This window comes from Phocoena sinus, chromosome 18, assembly GCF_008692025.1.
Source record: "Phocoena sinus isolate mPhoSin1 chromosome 18, mPhoSin1.pri, whole genome shotgun sequence".
In the NCBI taxonomy this organism is placed as follows: Eukaryota; Metazoa; Chordata; class Mammalia; order Artiodactyla; family Phocoenidae; genus Phocoena; species Phocoena sinus.
In genome coordinates this window covers 53,135,126-53,159,907 of record NC_045780.1, presented here as the reverse complement: position 1 = coordinate 53,159,907, position 24,782 = coordinate 53,135,126, and the positions used below count along the sequence as shown (strand labels likewise).

The 24,782-nt window shown below is 35.2% G+C and overlaps 1 protein-coding gene across 15 annotated transcripts in view; it reads left to right on the top strand.

Annotated features, from left to right (window-relative positions):
* The window catches only part of RBM26 (RNA binding motif protein 26), an 82,493-nt gene that overhangs the window by 44,021 nt on the left and 13,690 nt on the right, over window positions 1-24,782 (top strand). For 11 of the 15 annotated variants that reach the window (XM_032610811.1, XM_032610804.1, XM_032610805.1 and 8 more), the window contains 9 exons: window positions 406-570; window positions 1,398-1,529; window positions 2,739-2,810; window positions 11,158-11,283; window positions 11,635-11,709; window positions 13,147-13,314; window positions 15,187-15,291; window positions 19,420-19,620; window positions 22,330-22,416. In XM_032610811.1, coding sequence (XP_032466702.1) covers window positions 406-570; window positions 1,398-1,529; window positions 2,739-2,810; window positions 11,158-11,283; window positions 11,635-11,709; window positions 13,147-13,314; window positions 15,187-15,291; window positions 19,420-19,620; window positions 22,330-22,416 — 1,131 coding nt within the window. The remainder of the gene's footprint in view (window positions 1-405; window positions 571-1,397; window positions 1,530-2,738; window positions 2,811-11,157; window positions 11,284-11,634; window positions 11,710-13,146; window positions 13,315-15,186; window positions 15,292-19,419; window positions 19,621-22,329; window positions 22,417-24,782) is intronic. The other 4 variants (XM_032610812.1, XM_032610809.1, XM_032610807.1 and 1 more) reach the window with 1 other exon arrangement.

Genomic DNA, 24,782 nt, shown 5'->3' with positions numbered 1-24,782 from the left:
GATTTTTCTGTGATTTTCAATTAGAGATCACTCCTTTCAAAGTAGTTTGCTGACTTTTTCTGACTCTGGGGATCTAAGTCATGTCACTCAGTGACATAAGGATTATTTCTCATAGCCTTAATATTGGGGGTAAAAAGTGAAACATTCTAATGCTTGTATTTAACATTTGTGCAGTGAGCATTCTCTACTAAGTGTTATATAGAGGAGGCTCTGATTCCACTCTGAACGGTCCTCAGTTACCATTTCTTCTGGAGTGAAAGTAGGCTTTGGTAATAATCTAGATATAAGGAAGTGTAAAGATAGACTCTTACTTGGAGGACCAATATATCATTTCTTGGGGAATTTTACTGTATAAAGCAATAGATTCATTTGCAAATTCACTGTGCTTAATATTTTAAATCCTAGGTTGCCTATAATGGTGATCCTGAAGGTGCCCTTATCCAATTTGCAACATACGAAGAAGCAAAGAAAGCAATATCAAGTACAGAAGCAGTGCTAAATAATCGCTTTATTAAGGTTTATTGGCACAGAGAAGGAAGCACCCAGCAGTTACAAACTACTTCTCCAAAAGTAAGAGAGAAATTTGTGTGAAATTAAATGCTTTTCTTGGAGCGCTCTTGGCACAGTGGGTTTTTTTTGTTTTTTTGTTTTTGTTTTTTTGTGGTACGCAGCCCTCTCACTGTTGTGGCCTCTCCCGCTGCGGAGCACAGGCTCCAGACGCGCAGGCTCAGCGGCCATGGCTCACGGGCCCAGCCGCTCTGCGGCATGTGGGATCTTCCCGGACCAGGGCATGAACCCGTGTCCCCTGCATCGGCAGGCGGACTCTCAACCACCGCGCCACCAGGGAAGCCCTTGGCACAGTGTTTTTTAAAAGCAACTTCTCTAACCTGTTCTCTCATTTTATTATGACATTAATCCCTAGTTTAGATAATTATAAGATGATATGTGTAAAGCCTATAGAACAGTCCCTGTTACATGGGAGATACTCCAGTACATGGTAGCTGTGTGTATTCTAGAAACTCAGACTGTGGGTTCATATTGGAAATCCTTCCTTCCCTCTCTTTTTCTCTCTTTCAATCAGTGAGCCAATGAATATGTAAAGTTTAATTGTTTGCAGAGGTGTACTACAGCAGTTTGTTTTTCTGTTTATCTTTCTTCTGTTAACTAAAAAAAGACAGAAGATAGTGAAGGTCAGATTTTGATTTTTTCCTCTACTTTATAAATATTTTATGCATCTGTATACATGCATGAAGGAATTTGGGAGGTGGTTAGGTTTTGATTATAAGCTGCACTTTTAAAACTTTCTCTGCAGGGGCAACTTAGTAACAAAATAACAAAGGTTACCTTCCATGCTCATGAACTAATCAACTTGTTTAACATGTTTTTCTTGTTCTGAGGTAATGCAGCCTTTAGTCCAGCAGCCCATTTTGCCTGTTGTGAAGCAGTCAGTCAAAGAGCGGTTGGGTCCGGTACCTTCAAGTACTGTTGAACCAGCAGAAGCCCAGAGTGCCAGTTCAGAACTTCCTCAGGTAAATGAAAAGTCTTACTGTGCCTGTCATGTAATAGGTTCTCAGTCAATTAGTTTCCCTTGGTGATTTGAATTATAATTAATTGAGTGTGTGTCTATATATATATGTATTATATATACGTTTTACGCAGAAATATGATGGTCTATTCGTATTTGAACACCACTTGTAAAATTTTTTTTTTACCATTACCATAATGTTTTCATAGTCTACTTTTCCTATAGTATTTGAATCTTAAATTCTTTCCTGTAGCTAATACTTATTTATGAGAATAAATACTTTTTCACTTTGTAGAGGAGACATTTTCCAGCAAAACTGTCTAAAATGTAAAGTTTTAGTACATTAAATCTTATTTTTCCCATCATCTTTTACTTAACTAGAATGTTGTTCCAGAGATAATTATGCAGTAGACTGAACTGAAAGCTTTTGGAAAGGGAAGGCTTAAACCTTGAAGTTACTTATGCAGCTCTCTCAGAACTTTGCATCACTTATTCCTGACTCTCAAATTCTCTTCTCCATATGCCATTCCCTTCCCTCCCTTCCACACTTGAGTGGCACTTTCTTGTTTCTGCACCCTCAGTCTCTTATGTTTCAATATGTGCTGTGTGAAATAGGATGTCGTATCCTACTTAGCTAATGGATGCCACCTTGTTAAAATAAGTCTTTGTAGATAATTCCTGAAGAGTAAGATACTGAGATTTTATAAAAACATGCAGAATGTAAATTAGTAAATTATTAGGTACTAAAAAAAAACCCCTCCAATCCTGCTATCCCAAATCATCACCAAATACAGTGTATTTGGCTATAAAACAAACATACTTTAGGAAAGAATGGCGTTTGTTTTAAGCTCACAAAGCAGGCACGTATTTTAACTACTCAGATCTAATATTTAGAATGTACAAACTTTCTACTTGTCAACGTAGGATTCTAAGAATGTATGGTTCTGTATCACTGGAGGGGACTTTAGCAACCACCTGGTTCAAACCTCTTATTTTACATCATAATTTTCCATGATTGAGTAATACTGTATACTGTTTGTTTTTCCAGACATTTTCTTTCTGTCTCTGTCTTTGCGGAAGGCCCAAGGTTTTGTTATTAACATCAGTATACTTACAGAGTCAGTATATGTTAGTAAAATCAGAATGTTCAAAATCCCTACAGACTTATATATGTTTGGGGAAACACTGAATATGTCCGTTTTAATTTTTTTAGAATGTAACTAAGTTATCTGTGAAGGACAGGTTGGGTTTTGTATCAAAGCCATCTGTTTCAGCAACTGAAAAGGTAAGAAGAATAGCATGATGTGTGTGTCTTGGCTTCATAAATGTTTTCAGGTGGCATCTTAATTTTTTAATTTTTTTCATAGTTCCAAACTCTTGCTTCTTAATTGTATCTTTTATTCCTACCTTTTTGCTTTCCATTTGCTGAAAAAGAAAAATATTTGCCTACCTCTTTTTGCTTTTTGCATCAGCATTTTAATACTTGCTGCTCACTGTATTTCCTTATGCTCCATTCTTTTTGTTTTTAGTTTTTATTTACTATTTTTTCTTTAGAGATATCATACATTTTAATTTGAAAATTCTGACAACCTTATAGAGAGGGCCATGAATTAGGAATTTTACCTGAGTTTGAGCTCTGGCTCTTCACTTACTAACTGCATGACTTTGGGCAGTGCTCTTAACCTTTCTGAACCCTTTTCCTCATCAGTAAAATGGTGATGGTAATATTTGTTTTATGGGGTTTTATGATGATTAAATAAAATCAATTATTTAAAGAGTATTTTGTAAATTAGAATGATGTAAATAAGTTTTTTATTTATTACAAACAGCTATTGTGTATAGCCTGACAATATAGTTAGTCATTTCTTTTTTTAAATGAGGGGAGCAAATGCTGATTAAATTGAGAACATTTTTGGACCTGTCTTATAGTTCTGTGTAGATGTGTTATTTTTTTCTGTTTAGGTATGAGTGAATGGCCCTGATCTTTAGTCTTTTTTGAGGTATGTCAAATCACAGAATATTAGAATTAGATAATCTTTCTCATTTCTCTGTCCTCACCTTAAGGAAGGTAACCCCCAAGTAGTTTTATGATTGACCTATACACTATGATTTACTGAGCTAGGCCTGGAATCTGGGTCTTTGATTTCTTTCTAGTCCATGGCTCCTTCCATTGTGAAGATTACGTGGGAAATTGACATTATAGTTAATTAGAGCATCTCATGAAATAGCTGACCTGCTCTCTTCACTGGTTCTTCAGTATATTATTTTCCTATTTACTGTGTTAAACTTTGGCAATTCTAGAAATTTGAGTATGAATCTCATTTTGTATATCACGTTTTCTTCTTGGGTACCTCAGCATTACTTTAGGCATAAAATGCCTAAAATGATTCATTATTTCCCCTATAAATTAGTTTCTCCTCCTAGCCACCCACCTCTGGAAGTGATGCCACCATTTTCCTTGTTGTGCAGTCTAGAAGCCTTAGAGTCATTCACTTGTGTTTGTAGTCCAGTTGTCTCCTTCAGTTCCCTGGCCTCTGGACTGGCATCCCCCTCCTCTAGTTTACACTGCCACCATTCTACTCTCAGGCTTATTTTAATGTTAACTTCGTACAGAAACTTTCATTTCCTCAGCTGAATTTGCTTGATTCATAACTCATCATACCTCAATTATTGTGGTTCTGTTACCTCTGCTTTAGTTGTTCCTTTCTACCCTAATGAGCCCTTTTCTGTTCATTGTCTCTTGCTATTGCCTGCCTCTTTTTTCTTTTTTTTGATGGTGGTTTTTCTGGAGTAATTTCCTTCTGCCTAACAGATTTCTAGTCATTCTTTTAAAGATTGAAAATCTCTCTAACCTCTACTATGAAACCTCCAGAGTTTTCCATATATGCCCCCCTCCCGAATTTGTGTGGCTTAGTCTATGCCACTAAATTTAGCAGCATCTAAATATTTACTTTGATTATTTTTATCCTTCTTGATAATAAGTAACTAAGGAATAAAATAACAATATAAGGGCTGTTACTTAGTATAGTGCTGAGCAATTCTGGTGAGGTCTACAACCCTGATTATGTGTAGGATCTGTTTATGTCAAGATTTGGATTCTGAAATTGAAGTGTACTAATAATAGCTTTTACAAAACTTTTCTAGCGTGTTTTGCTATTTGTTCTCATTATTGTTTTTTAACGTGTTTTGTATAGCTTTAGATGAAAGGTGTCCAAATTTGGAATTGATAGTATAAATTTGCTAATATAGTTAGCATTAAGTATATTTGTGAAAAATCACTAATGGTAGTGGGCTATTTATGAAAAAACCCTACTCAGTAAATATTTTAAAGAATCTTCTAAGGAAAGCAATTATTTACAAGTATGTAACTTCCTGTCATCTTCAGTGAACGTGTTTACAGAATAGCATTTTGTTTTTGCTTATTCTTGGTTATTTCTGTTCCCCTAGTCCATAGGGGTTTTTACTGCATAATCCTTAGAGCTCAGTGATTCAGAGAAGTCTTAGGAAGAGTAGGAGAATGTTCCCCATCATCAAATGTTATTTCAATTTTTTTTTAAATTGAAGGCTGGGAAAAGCTCAAACCTTGCATGCAAACAATATCTTTTGTCATTGTTTTTGCGGTACGCGGGCCTCTCACTGTTGTGGCCTCTCTCGTTGCGGAGCACAGGCTCCAGACGCGCAGGCTCAGCAGCCATGGCTTACGGGCCCAGCCGCTCCGTGGCATGTGGGATCTTCCTGGACTGGGGCGCGAACCCGTGTCCCCTGCATCGGCAGGCGGACTCTCAACCACTGTGCCACCGGGGAAGCCCTTTTGTCATTGTTAAAGCAAACAAGTACACAAATGTAAAATTTTATCCCCTTCCTGTAAATAGCACCCACTAAACTCTCTAGTGATTCTTTGTTATTCTAAGATTGCATGTGAGAGGGCTAAGAAAGAGGAAACTTAAAACCTAATTTTTACTGCTAAATATTAAGATAGTGTAATAACTATTAAATAGGTATTGTTTGAGTAGAGTGATCAGTAAAATGATGTTTGAGTGCCTCAGCTTACTCTAGAGAGATTTATGAAGAATAAAGGTGGCATCTGCATATACCATCCTGGTTAGTTTTGTTTTTTAAAAAAATTTATTTATTTATTTTCGGCTGCATTGGGTCTTTCTTGCTGCACGCGGCCTTTCTCTAGTTGTGGCCAGCGGGGGCTACTCTTCATTGTGGTGCACGGGCTTCTCATTGCGGTGGCTTCTCTTGTTGCGGAGACATTGTTGTGGCGCACAGGCTTCAGTAGTTGTGGCATGCAAGCTCAATAGTTGTGACTTGCAGGCTCTAGAGCACAGGCTCAGAGTATTGCGGCGCACGGGCTTAGTTGCTCTGCAGCATGTGGGATCTTCCCAGACCAGGGGTCGAACCCGTGTCCCCTGCATTGGCAGGCAGATTCTTAACCACTGCACCACCAGGGAAGTCCATCCTGGTTAGTTTTTTAAAAAAGGTTTAGACTGTCCAAATTATCCCCGTAAAGCTCTTCTAAATTCTAAGAAGGTAAACTGACTAATCAGTTGAATATTTAATGTTCTTATATCAGTTTTAGGTATATCAGACTTATGGTACAGGATGTTATTGTTCCTTAGCAGGGTTTTTTTTTGGTAATCTAAAAATATATCCTGGTCCCCTTGCATGATGATAAGCTGACATCTGTACCATGGAACTTTTAAAAGGGAAATTGTGTGGCATAATTGAAGGAACATTGCATGTCATATAGAGAATTTGGCTGTTAGGATTTAGCAGCTGACATCCTGGATGATCCTGGATAAGTCTTACTTTCTCTGTTTCCTTAACGATAAAATATAGTCATTTAAGTAACCCTTTGATTTTTAAAATTTGTATTTGTTGTGTAATTTTGCTATGTTATTATAAAGATTAAGGAAATGTATGATCATTTCTTTTCATAACTGTTATTGACTAATTTTAAAAAATGGATTGGCCTCTGTCAGGATTATTCTGTGGATTACTCAGTCAGTATTATTACCAGGATTATTTTTCTTAAAGAGAAATATGATTTATATAAAATTATTTGCTATGCTGAATTTTCTGGGAACCGAGCTGTTGTAGCAAAAATTGATTACTGACTTAAACATTTTTTTCTTTGATGTTAAGATATTTCTCTGCAAGATCTTCAGTCCCTTTGTCTCTTTTAAGCTACTTGGTATTCTTGTAAGAAATAAAATCGTTAATTCCTGAAAATATTTGATAAACTTAATTTTAAAGTAAACTCCTGTCCTCACTAGAATTCCCAGTTAAGTTTTGCTACAGAAAACACATCTGTATGCTGCTTTAAGGGAATGTCATAAGTGAACATTGAGATTTATTGAAAGGCTGATTATTTACTTAATATAAAAGTTGACTATATGGTAATTATATATTAATAAGTTTCCTACACATAACTCCTCAGAATACTGTCTTTTTTTTTTTTTTTTTTTTTTTTTTTTTTTTTTGTACGTGGGCCTCTCACTGTTGTGGCCTCTCCCGTTGCGGAGCACAAGCTCTGGACGCGCAGGCTCAGCGGCCACGGCTCACGGGCCTAGCCACTCCGCGGCATGTGGGATCTTCCCGGACCGGGGCACGAACCTGCGTCCCCTGCATCGGCAGGCGGACTCACAACCACTGCGCCACCAGGGAAGCCAGAATACTGTCTTTTTATTGCATTTAAGCAAGGCACTTCTGCTTTAGACACCTGTGAGAACTAGCTTATTGGGAGTGTTGCTTTGGGGCATCCTAACTATGTTTCTTTTGTATTTGATTTTAACTTGGGCACTGGTTATTAAAAAATGATACTTGGATGACTTAATTTGTAATAACCTTCTTTTGCAGTAGGTAATTTTTACAAAATACTTCTTTTATTCCGTTTTTATCCATGAGAAAAATCTATTTTTCTTTTTTTTTACAAGTACTAATAATAGTCATGGCTTGTAATATTTTATATAGGAAGTAAGATAAGGAGGTGTTAATGGATTATAACCTCTATTTTATTGGAGAATTGGCTTTTATCTTGGGAAGTAAGAGGTATTAGTGATGTATATTTTAACAACAAAGCGTGTGATACTTTTCAGCTCATCTTACGAATTGAAGAGAGCTTTGATACCCGACCTGACAAGTGTACTACAAGAAATGAAAATTACAAGCCAATATCTCATGAACATAAACGCAAAAATCCTAAGTAAAATGTTAGCAAATGTACAGTGATATGAGAAAGATAATACATCCTGACCAGGTAGAGTTTATTCCAGAAATGCAAGGTTGATTTAACATTTGAAAATCATTTATTTCACCATATTAACAAAATAAAGGGTTGGGAGGAGGTATGTGGTAGATGTTGGAGGGAGGGAGAAGGACCCCATGTGATTATCTCAGTAGAAAAAAAATGTGGTAAAATTATTTAGTCACATTAAGCATTCTGCAAACTAGGAATAGAAAGAAACTTCCTTAATTTTGACAAAGTATATTTGCAAAATAACAAACCCCTACAGTTAACATATTCAATGGTGAAATATTGAATACTTTCCCCCTGAGATCAGGAACAGCAAACGATGTCCACTCTTGTCACTTTTTTCCAGTAGTATAGGGCCTAACCACTACAATAAGGAAATAAAATAAATGGCATAAACGTTGGAAAGGGAGAAACAGAACTGTGTTTACTCACAGATGATATATGATTGTATATGTAGAAAATCCAAAAGAATTCACAGGCGATTGGAATTAATAAGTGAATACAGTAAGGTCACTGGAAATAAGGTCAATATGTAAAAATACAGCACATGCAGAAACCATTTTGGAAAATAGAGGTGTGGTTGTTTAGAAAGACCACTATGTTTTTATTACATTCTTAGAATCGTAGCATCATCTTTTCTTTTGGGTTCGTTACTTTCTTCTCTTTTGTGACAACTCTATCCTCATCTTGCAAAAAATACAGATATTTCTTGTTATTCAAACTCTTACTGTCTAAACTCTGGAACCTAATAGATCCAGATAGTGAGCAATATTTGTAATCATATAGTTCACTGTTTCTAAGACATTTTATTTTCACATTTTTACACCTCTGAAATTGGGCTACATCTTATAGTTCTTGGTATTTATGATTATAATTGGCAGCCTTTTCCTTTAGTAGGGTTATATTAAATGACAGTGTGTCTCCTAGGCAGTGATATCTTAAGCTCAGTGAAATATATTAGCTGATGTTCTGTTTTTACAGAAGGAAGTTCCTGGAGAAAACAAGGAAGTAAGATGCTTGTAGCAATAAAGGAGTCTTCTTACTGTTATCATATACTTTTTTTTTTTTTGCGGTATGCGGGCCTCTCACCGCCACGGCCCTTCCCATTGCGGAGCACAGACTCCGGACGCGCAGGCCCAGCGGCCATGGCTCACGGGCCTAGCCACCCCGCGGTACGTGGTATCTTCCTGGACCGGGGCACGAACCCGTGTCCCCTGCATTGGCAGGCAGACTCTCAACCACTGCGCCACCAGGGAAGCCCTATCATATACTTTTATTCACCTTGCAACAGCAATCCTTAGTGTGATATCTGGTATTAATAACAGTACTTGGAAAGGGAGTGTTCCCTACTCACTGAAATTGGAGAAATGCTGAATTAAACAAATTTTATGGGTTTCTTTACTTCTGGCTTTTTTACAGCTCTTACGATAATATACATTTTGAAACTAGAAAGTAGCATTATGATATTGTTTCCAACTTTATTTGAGTATAGAAATCCTGTTTTGGTCACAACTGTTCAACTTGTTATGGAACCATCATGACGAAAACAGTTTATAAACACTCAGTCTCTTTCTTCTGCAGATTATCTTGCGTTTCTCCCTTTATAAAGTTATTATCTCACCCTGTATAATCGTACAGTTTGACATTGTATGGTGTGGTAAGGTAGCATGGAATAACTTTTCCTCTAGAATTACAGAGAATGTGACAAGTTAGACTATGAACTAAATCTGTGTCTACTTTATATTTTACTGAATGCAACCATTTCATACTTGTTAGTGATATCTTAAGTATTTTCATTATTGAAGAAAATTATCAAAGTTTGATACATATCAACTATTGTAAAGAACCTTTATTTTTAAACATCAGCTGTGCTATATGGAACTAGTGTAATTACAGTATTCTAGGTTTTTATTTCATTTAGAGGCTAAGACATTCTTGGATACTTAGAATAGTGATGAGTTGCCTAAGCTTTGTGATGTTCCCTAATCTAATTTCATGATAAAAGATTAGAAAGTATTGTCCAGATTGCTACTTCTCTGATATACCCAGTTATTTACATTTTAGTACCGAGAAAGTAGGGCTCTTTTTCTCATTGATACTCTTCTATTTATGTAGTTCTTCTAACCTCTTTTACATCATGCACTCCTTTAAGACTTTGGAAACTATGTTTTTTCCTCTGGGAAGTTACACTCTTCACACACATGGTTTCATGTTTAGATTTTATAGCATTCATAGCTCTCTTTGAAGGGCTCTCTAAACTCCTTTCCAAGAACCAGTAACCAACCACTCTTTGGAACCTACAACTTTCTGCTTTCGGAGGATAAAAAAGGCAGCCTACACACTTTAATTTTCTTAAATTGACCTTTGTGTGGAAAAGATTATCCTCTCTGATCTACCATCATTTCATTTTAACTTGGTGCAAAAGTGTTTATTGGGCATTTGCTGTGTGCCCCGGTGCTGTTCTAGGCACTGAAGGTAAAGCAGTAAACCAAGCAAAAAAATACCTACCCTCATGGAATGAATTTTTGGGTTTGTGAGGACATTAGGCACCATCAGGTTGAACTTCTTATTTAATGAGCAAACTGAGGCCCAAGAAGGTACCTGAATTTACCCATTGTCTCATAATTAGTTGGTAGTAAGGTTTAGGTACTAGAAGAAGCACAAAGAGGAGAAAGACATGGTTTTTTTTGTTTCAGGGCTCTTACAGTGAAGATAGGGAGAGAGATATAAAATAAATTAATATGTCATCAGGTCATTTTTACTAAATATTTTAATAGGAATAATATTTCATCGAAGGACCTAGGTAGAAGAAATAAATGATTAGAGCTTTGTGGAGGTCTGGAGTGGTTGTGCTGAACCTGAGCTGAGTTTAAGGGAATAAGATCACTTAAAGTAGGAGCAGTGCTAGCAAAGGAATGGAGAGAGAAAGCAATAAGGTTAATTTCAGAAATGTAAATTACAAATGATCATTTTAAATTGTTTGCAGGACAGTGTCTGATTTCCTCCTGTGCTGTGTTCTTGTGTACAGTTTTTGCTTTAGTCACTAGGAATACTAGTGTTGTATTCAACAACTAATATTTTCTCAGTGATACAGTAATGGCAGTGTTTTTTATTGATTTGAAGTTTTTGTGTTTGCTTTTCTTCTAAAGGTATATGGTGTTAATTAAAAATTTTTTCACTTTATAGTTTATCCCTCACTCATACCCTTTCTTTCAAATCACTAATGTGACTTAGTTATTACAAATATATAATACTTTTAGTTCAGTGTGGTAGATTTTGACAGGAGTGCTTTAGAGTTTTGAAGGAAATAGTACTCAGGAAATCATGAATGCTTGATACATTTTTTGAGAAATTGAATTTGTATTGGTAGGTGTTGTCTACATCTACTGGCCTAACAAAAACGGTGTATAATCCAGCTGCTTTGAAGGCTGCACAAAAAACCTTACTTGTTTCCACCTCTGCAGTTGATAATAATGAAGCACAGAAAAAAAAACAGGTAAGTATAGTAGTGTACAGAATTTGCAGGTCAGGAAGCTTTTCTGCATGTATGTGTTTTTTCAGTGCTTATCATAAAATAGAGCTAAAAGAAAGGTATATGTTGGCTGCCACTGAACTTTTATTTTCCCTAGTATATTAGTAAATATTAATTTTCGTCTTGGAATGAAAGGCTCTCCTGATTGATTTTTGAAACTTGTGTACTTATTTAAGCTTTACATAGGAAAACTTTGCATTTCATTTTTGTTGCCAAGCTTCTTCAGTTACAACCAGTTCTGTCTTTTTGGGTAATTCCATTTATCGGAAAGGTACATGGTAAATATTCTAATAATATTTTTGATCCCTTCTCTAGGAGGCACTGAAACTTCAGCAGGATGTAAGGAAAAGAAAACAAGAAATTTTAGAAAAGCACATTGAAACACAGAAGGTAAAATATTAAAGTTAGATTTGGCAAAATATATTTATAAGTGTCATAATTTTTAGTGAATTTAATCTTACACTCTATAGATAGTCCTGAGAAACATATTTACTGTAATTGATAATGGTAAAACTGAAATATTTATCAATAATTATATATTAATTGATAAAATGTTGGTGATGAAGTGTATTACATTGTGTAATATACATTGCACAGTGGACTGGGAAATGGATTAGTTTAAATGGAGCTATGACTATCAACTTGAAATGAAAATAAGGAATATTTATCCAGGTATGTTGCTGCACAGTAGTTCAATAGATAGTAAGTGGAACCTTTTTCTCAATGTTGACATATGTACCTTTCTTTAATTGGCTTGTGATCCTCTAGTCCTATGTTGTCTGGTACAGCAGCTAAGAGCCACATCTGACTATCAGGTACTTGAAATGTGTCTAATCCAAATTGACGTGTGCTGTAAGTGTAAAATACATACCAGATTTCAAGCACGTAGTATGAAGAAAAATGGTAAAACATCCCAGTAATTTTTGTTGAAATGTCACTTTTGATAAAATGAGTTAAATAGAATATGTATTTAATTAACTTTAATGTATCTCTTTTATCTTTGTAAGGTGGCTGCTAGAAAATTAAAAGTGGCTTGCAGTATTTCTTTTGTACAGTGTTGCTCTAGTTATGGCATTTAATTAGTGTCAGTTCTTGATTATGTCTGGTAATAGAAGTTATGACACTTGAAAATATTGAAAATACACAAACTTTTTACCTTTTGGTTTAAAATGTATGTCTTTTCTAATTTAAATTTGTATGTACTTGATAAAGAGACATCACAATGCTTTACAACCAAAACTGAAACCATCTTGACTCAGAGAACCTATAATACTTTGTGATGTCTTCTCCATATTACCATGTTTATCTTCTTACTTCCTATCTATGTTGGGCATATTGTTCTTAGCCTAGCCAGTTACTGTTCTCTCTGACAAAGAAAGTAAGTAACTAAATATGCCATTTTTCTAATATCTCATATGGAGGGAAACCGTAAAATTTTTCCTCTGATTCTTTCTGGGTTACGGACTATGTTTGGAGTGGGAATACTTAGGATCAGTAATATCAGCAAGTGGATTAGAAAGTAAGATTGTTGCTATTTCAAAATGACAACTTTTCAGGGATTGAATTAAATTTCTTGTGGTTGTATGCTTTGAACTTATGTTCTAAGAGACTTAAGTAGTAATATAGTTCTTCACAACATAAACCAAGATTAAGACTTGAATTGAGATAGTTAGCATCACCAATCTGCTATTCTGCTGTCTCAGTGATTGTAAGCCTTGTCATGAACACATAAACTAAAAGTAGCAGTTATTTATATTTACTTTGCCATGTTTGCTTTTTAAATAATAGTAGGAATGTGTCATATATTTGTTTTTAAAAATTTGCCAGATGTTAATTTCAAAACTGGAGAAAAACAAAGCAATGAAGTCTGAAGATAAAGCAGAAATAATGAAAACTTTAGAGATTTTGACAAAAAATATTACCAAGTTGAAAGATGAGGTCAAAGCTGCTTCTCCTGGACGCTGTCTTCCAAAAAGTATAAAAACCAAGACTCAGGTATTTCAATTTGTATTGTTATTCATATTACTACTTGTTAAAAGAACATTAAAACACTACATTATTTAAGATTCAGTTTTCCTTTAGCTAATATTCTTTGCTCAAAATTTGATCATTATATACTACCATTCTTCTCCTTCTCTAGTAATTAATAAGTAAATAAACACAAACAAGCAAACTCTACTCATCTTTTGAACCCTGCACATTGTAGTTAGAAAGTCAATTGTAGTTAGAAAGTCAGTAATTAGACAAATAGTTATGGATAATCTTAAAAAGGTAGCTAGAGGACAAAACGATATAGGTACTGGACTGCTTGACTGAGAAGTTTGAGATTTATTTTGTAAGTAATTGGTGGTATAAAATATTAATGAACAGAGAAGTACCAATCTGATGTCACTGTACAGAATGAATGATATTTTCTTTTAATAAATTTATTTATTTTTATTTTTTGGCCGCATTGGGTCTTCATTGCTGCACACGGGCTTTCTCTAGTTGCGGCGAGCGGGAGATACTCTTCATTGTGGTGCGCGGGCTTCTCGTTGCAGTGGCTTCTCTTGTTGCAGAGCACGGGCTCTAGGTGCGCAGGCTTCAGTAGTTGTGGCACATGGGCTCAGTAGTTGTGGCTCGCGGGCTCTAGAGCACAGGCTCAGTAGTTGTGGCACATGGGCTTCATTGCTATGCGGCATGTGGGATCTTCCCGGACCATGTCCCGAACCCATGTCCCCTGCATTGGCAGGCAGATTCTTTAACCACTGTGCCACCAGTGAAGTCTCCAGAATGAATGATTGAAAGGGAGAAAATTCAGGTAGATTAACTGATTAGATACAAAAAAGTGAGCAAGTTAATTTCAGATGACAATAAGTGATTTTAAAAAAACCCGTGGAGTTATACAATACTTATACTTTGTGTGTATGTGTGTATTTGTTGTGTGTGTGTGTATGTATATATGTGTGTGTGTATATATATATATATATATATATATAATTATGAGTTTATATTGATATTTCTCATTCTAATCTAATACCACAGCGTTCTTCTTTTCTTTCTCTTAGGCCATATCTCCCTGTTCCCATGATGACAACTTGGTTCCCACTAACATCAATACAGTATACGTTTGCACAGTCCTGTAATCCATTCGAATAGTTCCAGAATTGCTAAAACAATACCACTTCCAACAACTAACTAAATATAAAATTAAGAATTTGTTTGCATTCTTTACAACCTCATAATATACTCCACTAAGAGTATAGAGTCAGACCCGTGGTGTAGGATCATGTGTTTTTCTGTTCGTGTGGTTATGTTATTAATTTGATAAAGTTAGGTTTATTTCTGTCTGTATTCAGTTTTGGATCGCTCTCCCTGTCATTCTTGCTGATTTAGTTTTATTTTTTGAATAAGTAAAACATTAACATGATTCAAAAGTTATACTATATAAAAAGGTTTATATAAACAACCGTTCCCCCTTTGAGCCCTGACACTCTGTTCCCCACTCTTCCCTCCCTCTTGGTGTGTGTGTATGTATTCTTTCTTACGTAAAAGCGTACTGTATATTCCTCATTAACACCTTGGTGTTTTGCTTTTCTTTTCAGTTATTTCCTGAAAAGTACTCCATATCAGTCAGTAGAAATCTCACTCTGGCTTCTGTCTGGAAAATGAATTATAGGGAAATCAGTGGAAGTAGGAACAAGTTAGAAAGCTGTTGCAGTAGTGTAGACCAGAGGTGACTGGTGGCTTGAACTAGGATGATAGGACTGGAAATAGAGAAGAAATGTACGGATTAAATGAGAATGTGTAAAAAATTCTTTGTAAATGTTTTGTATAAATGCAGGATATTGATTGTCATCACCTAAAATATTTATTACTATTTTCTAGATGCAGAAAGAATTACTTGACACAGAACTGGATTTATATAAGAAGATGCAAGCTGGAGAAGAAGTCACTGAACTTAGGAGAAAGTATACCGAATTACAGCTGGAGGTACGTTTCATGATAGCCACACAGTACGCTAAAGAGGACTAGTTACAGTCTTGATGGTTTATTTGAAAATACATTCCTCTCATTCTGGTCAACAGTCGTTGGCATGTTGGAAGTTGATGTAGAAAAGAGGGAAGAGGTTAACAAATCTTTCAGAGCTAATAGAAAATCCCTTAGTATTTAATGAGGGGTGATAGCCATTCTACTCTTATACACAAGTCCCTCTACTTCTAGTGAATTTTGTTCCTTTTCTATTTTCGGTTTGTTTTTCTTCCTAGGACCAAAATCTATTAAAGCCTTTTCATTTATTCTTAGGGAGATATTCTGTGCATATATAGGCATGTTACGTTGAGTTCCTGTAAGGATCAGACTTTTAGAGGTAGAATTATATTGAAGAACATGCTTTCTTAAGTTTTGCCTATAGATGGTGCTGTGGATGTTAAAGAGAAAAAAACTAACTTCTTATAATTTAGTTATATGATTATATAAGAAAAATCTAGTAAAATTGATCTCTATACATGAGAATTTTTAACATTTAGCAAAAATACGTTTAAGAATCAGAATTACATTTTGAAGTACAGAGACATTTATGTCATTAGTGTAGTTGGTACTTGTCTATATTTATCGTTGCCACAATTTAATTTTTTGTATTTTAGCTTATTCCTTTTGCTTAATCTGAAAATAATGCTTTTTTCCCAAATTCATTAGCAACTTGATTTTCTTTTTTCAACATAGTAGAAATCTGTATTGAGTACTGGTATCCAGCTATTAAAGACTTTAACATTTAGCAGCCATTGTTCTTGTCTTAAGGCTCTGTCTTGTCTGTCATAGGAAGCCATAGGATGGTATATTAAACCTGCATATATTTTGCATTCTCTGGAAAACTGATATGGTTGTCTGTGTGTCCTGCCTAAGATAACAAGTTTTGGAAAAGATAGGTTCCTTTTATGTTAATATAGAAATTGTGTTTTCACCATTCTGGAGATTTCATGCCTGTGTTGATGCGACTTTAAAAAAATACATTATCATTTTTAAAATTTTGACCCATAATTTTAGCAAATAAATAATAGTATTACTAATATCCTTTATATTATTAGTCCATGTTTTCGTTCTTATCATGATATAGCTAAACACTGAATGACATCTTCTGTTTTTCTTTTATGATGGCCAAACTTTAGTTTGCAATTAATATTAGTATATGCAGTAATGCAGTGTTTGCCAGAGGGTGTTCATTCACCACATCAATTCCATATTTTGTTAATAGGTATTAGTGAAAAAAGCTTTTGAGGCCAAATAAGTTTGGAAGAGGTTATAGTAAACATGTTTTTTTTTTCCCCACATTCTATTTTTAATTTTTTTTAACATCTTTATTGGAGTATAATTGCTTTACAGTGGTGTGTTAGTTTCTGCTGTATAACGAAGTGAATCAGCTATACGTATACATACATCCCCATATCTCCTCCCTCTTTCGTCTCCCTCCTACCCTCCCTATCCCACCCCTCTAGGTGGACACAAAGCACCGAGCTGATCTTCCTGTGCTATGCAGCTGCTTCCCACTAGCTATCTATTTTACATTTGGCAGTGTATGTATAAACATTTGTTTTGTATATGGTTTTCTAGAGGCTTGTAATTTGTGAATCTCCAAAAACACATGTTTAAATACTCAGTATTGCTCAAACTTACTGGTCCAGGGACCCCTTTTTTAAGGAGTATTTTGAAGTTCCTAAGAGTATACTTTTGTATATGCTGTGCTGTTATTGACATTAATCCTTGACCTCTGAAGTTTGTTATTTGGATTTTAGATGATTACTTTAGCTAATGTTAAAATTAACTGTCTTGAGATGAATAAACTAAAATATTTATACTTGCAGAGATTTTGGCAGTGGTGCCTGCTTGACATTTTCACTTGGATGTCTCACATCCTCAGGCTCAACATGTTCAAAATTGTGCTTATTTTGTTCCTAAACTCATCTACACAATTACCCAAACCAGAAATCTGGGAGTCATCATTGATTTCTCCCTTTCCTTCAGTATTCAAACACATTTAATTACCAAGTTTTATACATATTACTCCCCAGTGTATCTTTTTTTTCTTAATCAATTAATTTTTGGCTGCGTTGGGTCTTCGTTGCTATGCGCGGGCTTTCTCTAATTGCGGTGACCAGGGGCTACTCTTCATTGCAGCGTGCGGGCTTCTCATTTCAGTGGCTTCTCTTGTTGCAGAGCACGGACTCTAGGCACGCGGGCTTCAGTAGTTGTGGCTCGTAGGCTGAGTAGTTGTGGCTCACAGGCTGTAGAGTGCAGGCTCAGTAGCTGTGGCACATGGGCTTAGTTGCTCCGCGGCATGTGGATTCTTCCCAGACCAGGGCTTGAACCCATGTCCCCTGCATTGGCAGGTGGATTCTTAACCACTGCGCCACCAGGGAAGCCGCCTCAGTATGTCTTAAATGTGTTTATTTTACTTCTCTCTATCTCCATGGCCACCATTGTAGACTAAGCTGCTATCTTCAGTTGTTGGCGCTATTGTAGTAGCCTGACTGGTTTCCCAGCTTGTTCTCTTTTCCTTTTACCAGAATAATATTTTAAACACTGATTTGATTACATCACCCTACATCTGAACTTTAGATGTTTTAATTGATTTTCATGGCTCTTGGGATAAAATCAAAGTCTTTAACGTGGTTCTTAAAGTTGTTCATTATCTGGCTCTGCCTGTCTCTCTAGCCTCATCGCTTCATCACATGTGGTCCAGCTGTACTGGATTTTATTCCTTCTTAGAAGTACCAAGTTCCTTTCAGCCTTGGTTCCTTTGTTCATGCTCTAACCCCCACCCCTCACCCTTGCCTTGCTTGTTCTTTGTACCTTCTTTGATGCATTGAACAAATAACTAAGTTTCTACAATCTGCTAGCTGCTATTTTAGGTGCTGGGGATAAAGTAGAGAGTAAAACAAGGAAAAAAATTCCTAATGGAACTTTTATTCTAGTAGTTTATTCATTGCAGATCTTTAATATTCTATTTAAATCTTTAAGTAAAGCATTTCCTCATTTTTTGAATCACTTCTCATTAATATAATCAAATAACTAGATTGCTTAATGTCTCTACCCTTTTAGGATTTGAGCTTCATGAGGGTAAAGACTAGACCACAGGAAGTGCTCATTAAATATTTGTGGAATGAAGGAATGGTGTGCTATTCATATAGAGCGATAAAGTGGAATATGTTACTATGCTACATTGGTTGTATGATGGTGTTAGTATAAATGATCAAAATGATGAATTTGAAATAACTGTACATATTGAAGTCAACAGACAAACAAATGGAAACACTGTATTTGAAAGCCATAACTAGAAAAAATACACTTATATATATAGGTATCTTGTATGTCTACATTATGCTAACTTCTTTTTTTTTTAATAGATTTATTTATTTGTTTATTTTTGGCTGCGTTGGGTCTTTGTTGCTGCGCCCGGGCTTTCTCTAGTTGCGGCGAGCAGGGGCTACTACTCTTTGTTGTGGTGCATGGGCTTCTCATTGCGGTGGCTTCTCTTGTTGTGGAGCACAGGCTGTAGGCACGTGGGCTTCAGTAGTTTTGGCACATGGGCTCAGTAGTTGTTGCTCGCGGGCTCTAGAGCGCAGGCTCAGTAGTTGTGGTGCACGGGCTTAGTTGTTCCGTGGCATGTAGGATCTTCCCGGACCAGGGCTCGCACCTGTGTCCCCTGCATTAGCAGGAGGTTTCTTAACCACTGCACCACCAGGGAAGTCCCTATACTAACTTTTGAAGTAACATTCAGCTCTGGGCCTTATTTGGAACTCAAGAATTGCTGGTCTTTTTGTGATATAGTTTGATGTCTTAGTAGGGGCTTAGTAGAAAAGGCACATTTATTAATTTCAAAACATTGCTTAAATTAATGTTACTTTGTTTTCTAAATTCATTAGCTGTCTAAATTTTTTTTCACTTTAGAAACTAAAACCCTAACTTAAATTATGAAATCCTTTTGTAGGGCATTATTCGAATATGTAAATATGTATCAAATTGTATAACTTATATCAGATTGTATGACTCATCTGACTGAGTATAACACTTGGCTCGTGTTAGTAATTGTGATGTTTAACCTATTTGTCTAATCTCTTCTAGGCTGCGAAACGGGGGATTCTCTCATCTGGTCGTGGTAGAGGAATTCATTCAAGAGGTCGAGGGGCAGCTCACGGCCGAGGCAGGGGTCGAGGTCGAGGTCGAGGTGTGCCTGGTCATGCTGTGGTGGATCACCGTCCCAGGGCATTGGAGATTTCTGCATTTACAGAGAGTGATAGAGAAGATCTTCTTCCTCATTTTGCGGTACTTTCTTACTGTCCAACAAAACAAATACTGATAATCATTGTTGGGGGTAATGGATATTAAAGGGAAAGTATGAAAATGAAATGAATAATTTAAGCCCATTAATCTCACCAAAGGTTTTGATTAATCTATAATAATCCTTTGTTAATTACTTAAAAAACAAGCTCTAGTGGTTTTTTGTTTAATCATTGTCTGGAAGAAATGTTACTATTCTTACACTTAGTAGGCCTTCAGATTATGAAAGGAATGATTTAGACCTTATTGTTTCAGAGAGGGAAGTCCTATCGTTTAGTTTCATTTGATGTTTACTTTTAGGAAAAATTTAGCATGTTGCATGGGCCATCCAGATTTTTTAAAATTAAGATGGAACTTTATTTGTTAATACTGTATTCTTGACCTAGCTAACCTAGAAATGACACAAGACAAAATTTTGAAATACTATCTTGACATTGCCTTATTTGATGCCAGGGTATAATTAAAGGGAGTCAGTCTAATTGCAATGGACTTCCTTCTATGAGGAAGAAGAATAAGATTCTAGTCCCTGCTAATCCATTATTTTACTTGGATTTCCTGGGATCTGTTGGGTTCATGTGCAGAATGGAGATCATATCTGCCTAAAGCCCTTTTCAACTTAAATGTTATGATTCTTAGTGGTATCCTAAAGGTTAGTTACTAAGCATTGGTCTTGCCTGCAGCATTAGAGTAATTGCTCTGGAGATATAAAGTAAATAACCAGTTCTTTACCCTCAAGGATTTTACATATAATGGTTTAACACAAACCAGCTAAACTACAAATAATTTAAAATCTAGTTAAATTTATTAAAAACTATAAATACTTCAGTAACTTAGAGAAGTATTTTTCACACAGACATATGATGGTGAAAGAACAGTAGAGGAAAGTTTCAAGAGGTAGTAAAGCTGGAGCTTGGGTCTTGAGGGATAGGTAAGCTTATAGATAGGTACACAAATAATTTAACATTTTGAATATTCAGATTTAAGTATTTGACAGTTATATTCCAGACTGTTAACTGCAGTTACAAATGTAAAACTATACTTTTTCAGGACATAGAGAGGTATTGAAAGAAATGGTATATGTTTAAGAAATAACTAAAATGATTAATATTTAAGGATGGTGAGTCTGGAAAGTCTTCTGCTTTATGGCTTCAAAGGGAGAAAATAAGGAATCAGCTTTCTAGCTTGGAAATAACTGTAGCTCGATTCTTCCCTACTACACACCCTGTTTCTGCACCTTCCCAAGGGGAAGAAGATCCAGATAACTTAGGTGTACTACATATCGTTATACAGCTAATCAGGAAATTATCAAAGGATAAGCTCAAATAATCCAGACAAACAAGGTGAGTTTAGGAATGTGTTTTGATGAGACTGAAATGGTTTTGGTTTTAGAAACAGTCAGAGCCTTTAAATGGATATTCTTGGATGTATTTGGAGATTCGAACTCTTCTCAAAGTTAGTAGTGGTAATGCACATTTTAAAAATTGCCAGTCTTTAAATAAGATAGCTTCTCTATCTCAACCTGTGATTTGAACATATGACAGGTATCAGAGAAAAAAATCTACATTACTAAAGGATCATTGATGGTTACAAATTGTGATTAACAAAATGCTTTCTTTAATTTATCCATTGGAACCAGTAGCAGTAATAAACATTACAGCTAAAACTTACAGAGCACTTATTTTGTGGCAGGTATTTTTCTGAATGCTTTTTATATAACTCACCATATTATGAGTTATTTTGACAACTCTATGAGGTAGGTACCTTTATTATGCTTATTTTAGAGATTGGGAAAATGAAGCATGAAGAGATTAAGTAACTTGTTCAAGTTTACACAGCTAGTACTAACAGAGCTGGGATCTGACTGATTCTGTGGTCGTTTTCTTTACTATGCCCTACAGAATTTTTCTGTGTGGAGTGTGTGTATTTAATGAGATTGTGGTTATAATTTTATTTGGGGGTAAGAAATAAGGAGGTATTAGTAATGATATATAAAGGACTAAAGTTTTATGTGATAAAGGTGCTGTTTTCTGCTGTTTGCAGAAAAATCTTCCTACACAGGGAAAAATAAAATCCAGCACACCCAAAACAAGCATAATTTAATATGTTTAGCTTTTAAATGTCCTAAAAGAGTGTGGTCTAGAGGAGGGTAAAGTAAGAGTAAAAGCAGGGTCAATCAGAGTTTTGAATCGAAAACTTTTGAGTGGAAAACTGGACTCTCATCCTGGTAATTAACTTAGTTACTTTGGAAAAATTACTTAAATTCTCTGAACCTCCCCCCCATCTTTAAATTGGGAATGATGCAAAAAACTCACACAATATTCTGAGGATTAAATATTCTGCTTTAGAAAGAATTTAACATACTCTGGAATTGGAATAATGAGTATAGAAGGAATGGCAATAAGGAAGCTCAATCTTTCACCATTGTTTCCCTATTTAAAGAATAGTTCAATCAAGTGTAAGTTACCCTGGTTCTAGAAAGTATAGAATTGTAAATAATATTGGAAAATAGGAACACCCTTTATCATACAATATTACGTCCTAAAATGAATTATTCATAATTTCTTTCTGCTAATCACCCTGAATTGTTATGCATTCTGGGTTATATTTATTGGTGTCTTAATATTTTAAAAACCATTGGGATTTTGGATGTTTCAAAATATTTATTTGGAGGAAATACTTTTTTTTAATTTAAAGCAATATGGTGAAATTGAAGATTGTCAGATTGATGACTCTTCACTTCATGCAGTAATTACATTCAAGACACGAGCAGAAGCTGAAGCAGTAAGTATTATAAATATTCTAATTTATTAAAATTCAGATTTAAATGTTCTATAAATATTGCCTCTAAGTTTTAATATAAATGAATTTTTTTGACTTACTAAAGAACTACACTGAGACAGTAGATAGACCATAGGAAGTGGAATTCATGGCTACAAAGAATGTCCTAAAGCAGTTAGGCAGTTTTATATATAACATGAATATTTAGAATATATAGTTAATCACCAAGTTGAATGTCAAGTTGTACTCTCTTGAGACATCAGGAATTCTTCCATTCTCTTTCACAGGAGATAGGGCCACTCCACTTTCCATTATCCCTTTCTCAGCTGGCCCAGAACAAGTCTGCTTTGGCAGAATGAGTGGTGAGGGGTAAGGTACAAGCGGAGATAGAATCCTGATGGCTGCTCTTCTTAACCATCCCTCATCTGCTACTTCCTAGTCCCAGTTGGCTGAACCCTACAGTGTCCGTAGCTCAGCATACCCGCAACTAGGCCTCTACAACTTTTTGCCCAAAACAGGAATATATAGCGCTAGCTTTTAGGGTCCTTTTAGTATAGTTGTCTTAAAATGTGTATCTTGAATTATCTTTCTAGAGAATGACCAGAAGTATATGCAGCCTTGTCTTTCTTCTGGGTTTAAAAGATTTAAAAAAGGAAAATGAGTGCGAGGTGTAACGGGTTCATCGGAACATTTTTAGCCCTATGTATTCTTTGTTCAAGATTGTAGAGAAATAGATGTACCATTTTGACCTTGGAAAAACACGTTAAGCGTTCCAAACAGTTAACCTAATGTGAATGAAAGAGTAGGATGGTTTTCAGAAGTTTTAAGATGATTGTGGTCTAAATAAGTTTTGAAAATCTTCTAAATTTATTTATTCTCTTTGTAGTGAATACTCCCTGCTGGTACATTGCTGGGAACTTACCTGGTAGGAGTTGCTCTTGGCACATTGCAGCCTATAAAAAAGACTGTTGGTCTGATAAGTCTCAGAAAAGTGTTTAACGGGGCCCTAGAATAACATAGTTTCAGTGTTAGGTGGGTGGGTAGTGGATAGTTTTATAGAATAGGAATTCCTCATCCTAGAGTTTTATTATGTTTTAAGAAATCTTCTATTTAAAGGTCTTTTGTGAAAATAAAAGGTAATTTATAATTGATGAGAGTTTAAAACTTTCTTATAAGCTTATATGTATATGTGTTATATTGAAAAAGTAGATTTTTGATCAAGTTTTCTCTGAGAGGTATTATTGAATATAAGTTAAGAATGAGCCTCCTTTAAATGACAGCTTCAGTGACAGTTTTCAGTGTAATGTTGGATACGTTGCTTGAGTACCATCTTTTTATGTTCTATTTACCATTGTTATAAAACAATGGTAATTGTTATGTTCAAATGGTTACAGTATTACCAAGTTTGTGAATTTAGTAACTACTTTAAAAATATATATTACTACTTGTCCCTGTTTACTTATGTGGCTGAGAAAAAAAAAACCCAAAACCCTCCTGCCTCTTAAATAATTGTTGGATGTTTTGCTTTTGGTAAGTAGGACCTGTTGACATATATCTTCTTGGGTTTTGCTTTTTTCTATCTCAGATGTAAATTCTAATATATATTTTTATACTATGTATATATCTTCCAAATGAATAGCAGTGATTTCAAAGACCTGGGATTAATGTATAAAGAAAGATTTTAACAGTAAATTATATGAAGGTTGAATAAGTGGCAGAATAACTTAGCTTAAGTTAGATCTGATGAGAGTTAGCTTTTCAGGGTAAATACCAGTTTAGTTGGATTTATGTAACAGACTAAAAGGAACAACTACCATTGCTATGATAAACATTTGGAATTAGGTTATAGAAGTTGTTAAACATTTCCTTAAGCCAAAAAAATTTCTTAAAATTTTGTAACATTCTATTTTAGAAGAGGATAGAAAATTAAGTTGAGGCTAATCTTATACAAGCAGAATATAGGCTAAAATAGTGTTTTTCAAACTTCTAGATTTTAGGGAACAGTGAGGTTTAGGAATTTAAAAACTAGTGTGTTTGACATTAGGTTTCCAGTGTTTAATTTTGTCAAGGAAGAATGCTTAAAAAGTACCAAAAAAATTGTACCATCATTATATAAAATAAAGAAAAATTTAATACAAATGTAGGTGGATATAAACTCAAGGTAAAGGATAGTCCTTCCCAAGAAAAGAAAATTGTAAACCTTTGCTAATGTTTATTTCCAAATATTTCATTGTTCATAATTTCTGAATCATTGTATTAGATGACTGAATGTATGTCTATTTCCTTAAGTCAATAGATGCATAATATTTCAAAGGAAAGTACAGGAATAAGATAATCAAGACATTTAAATATGACTGAAAAGTAAGAAA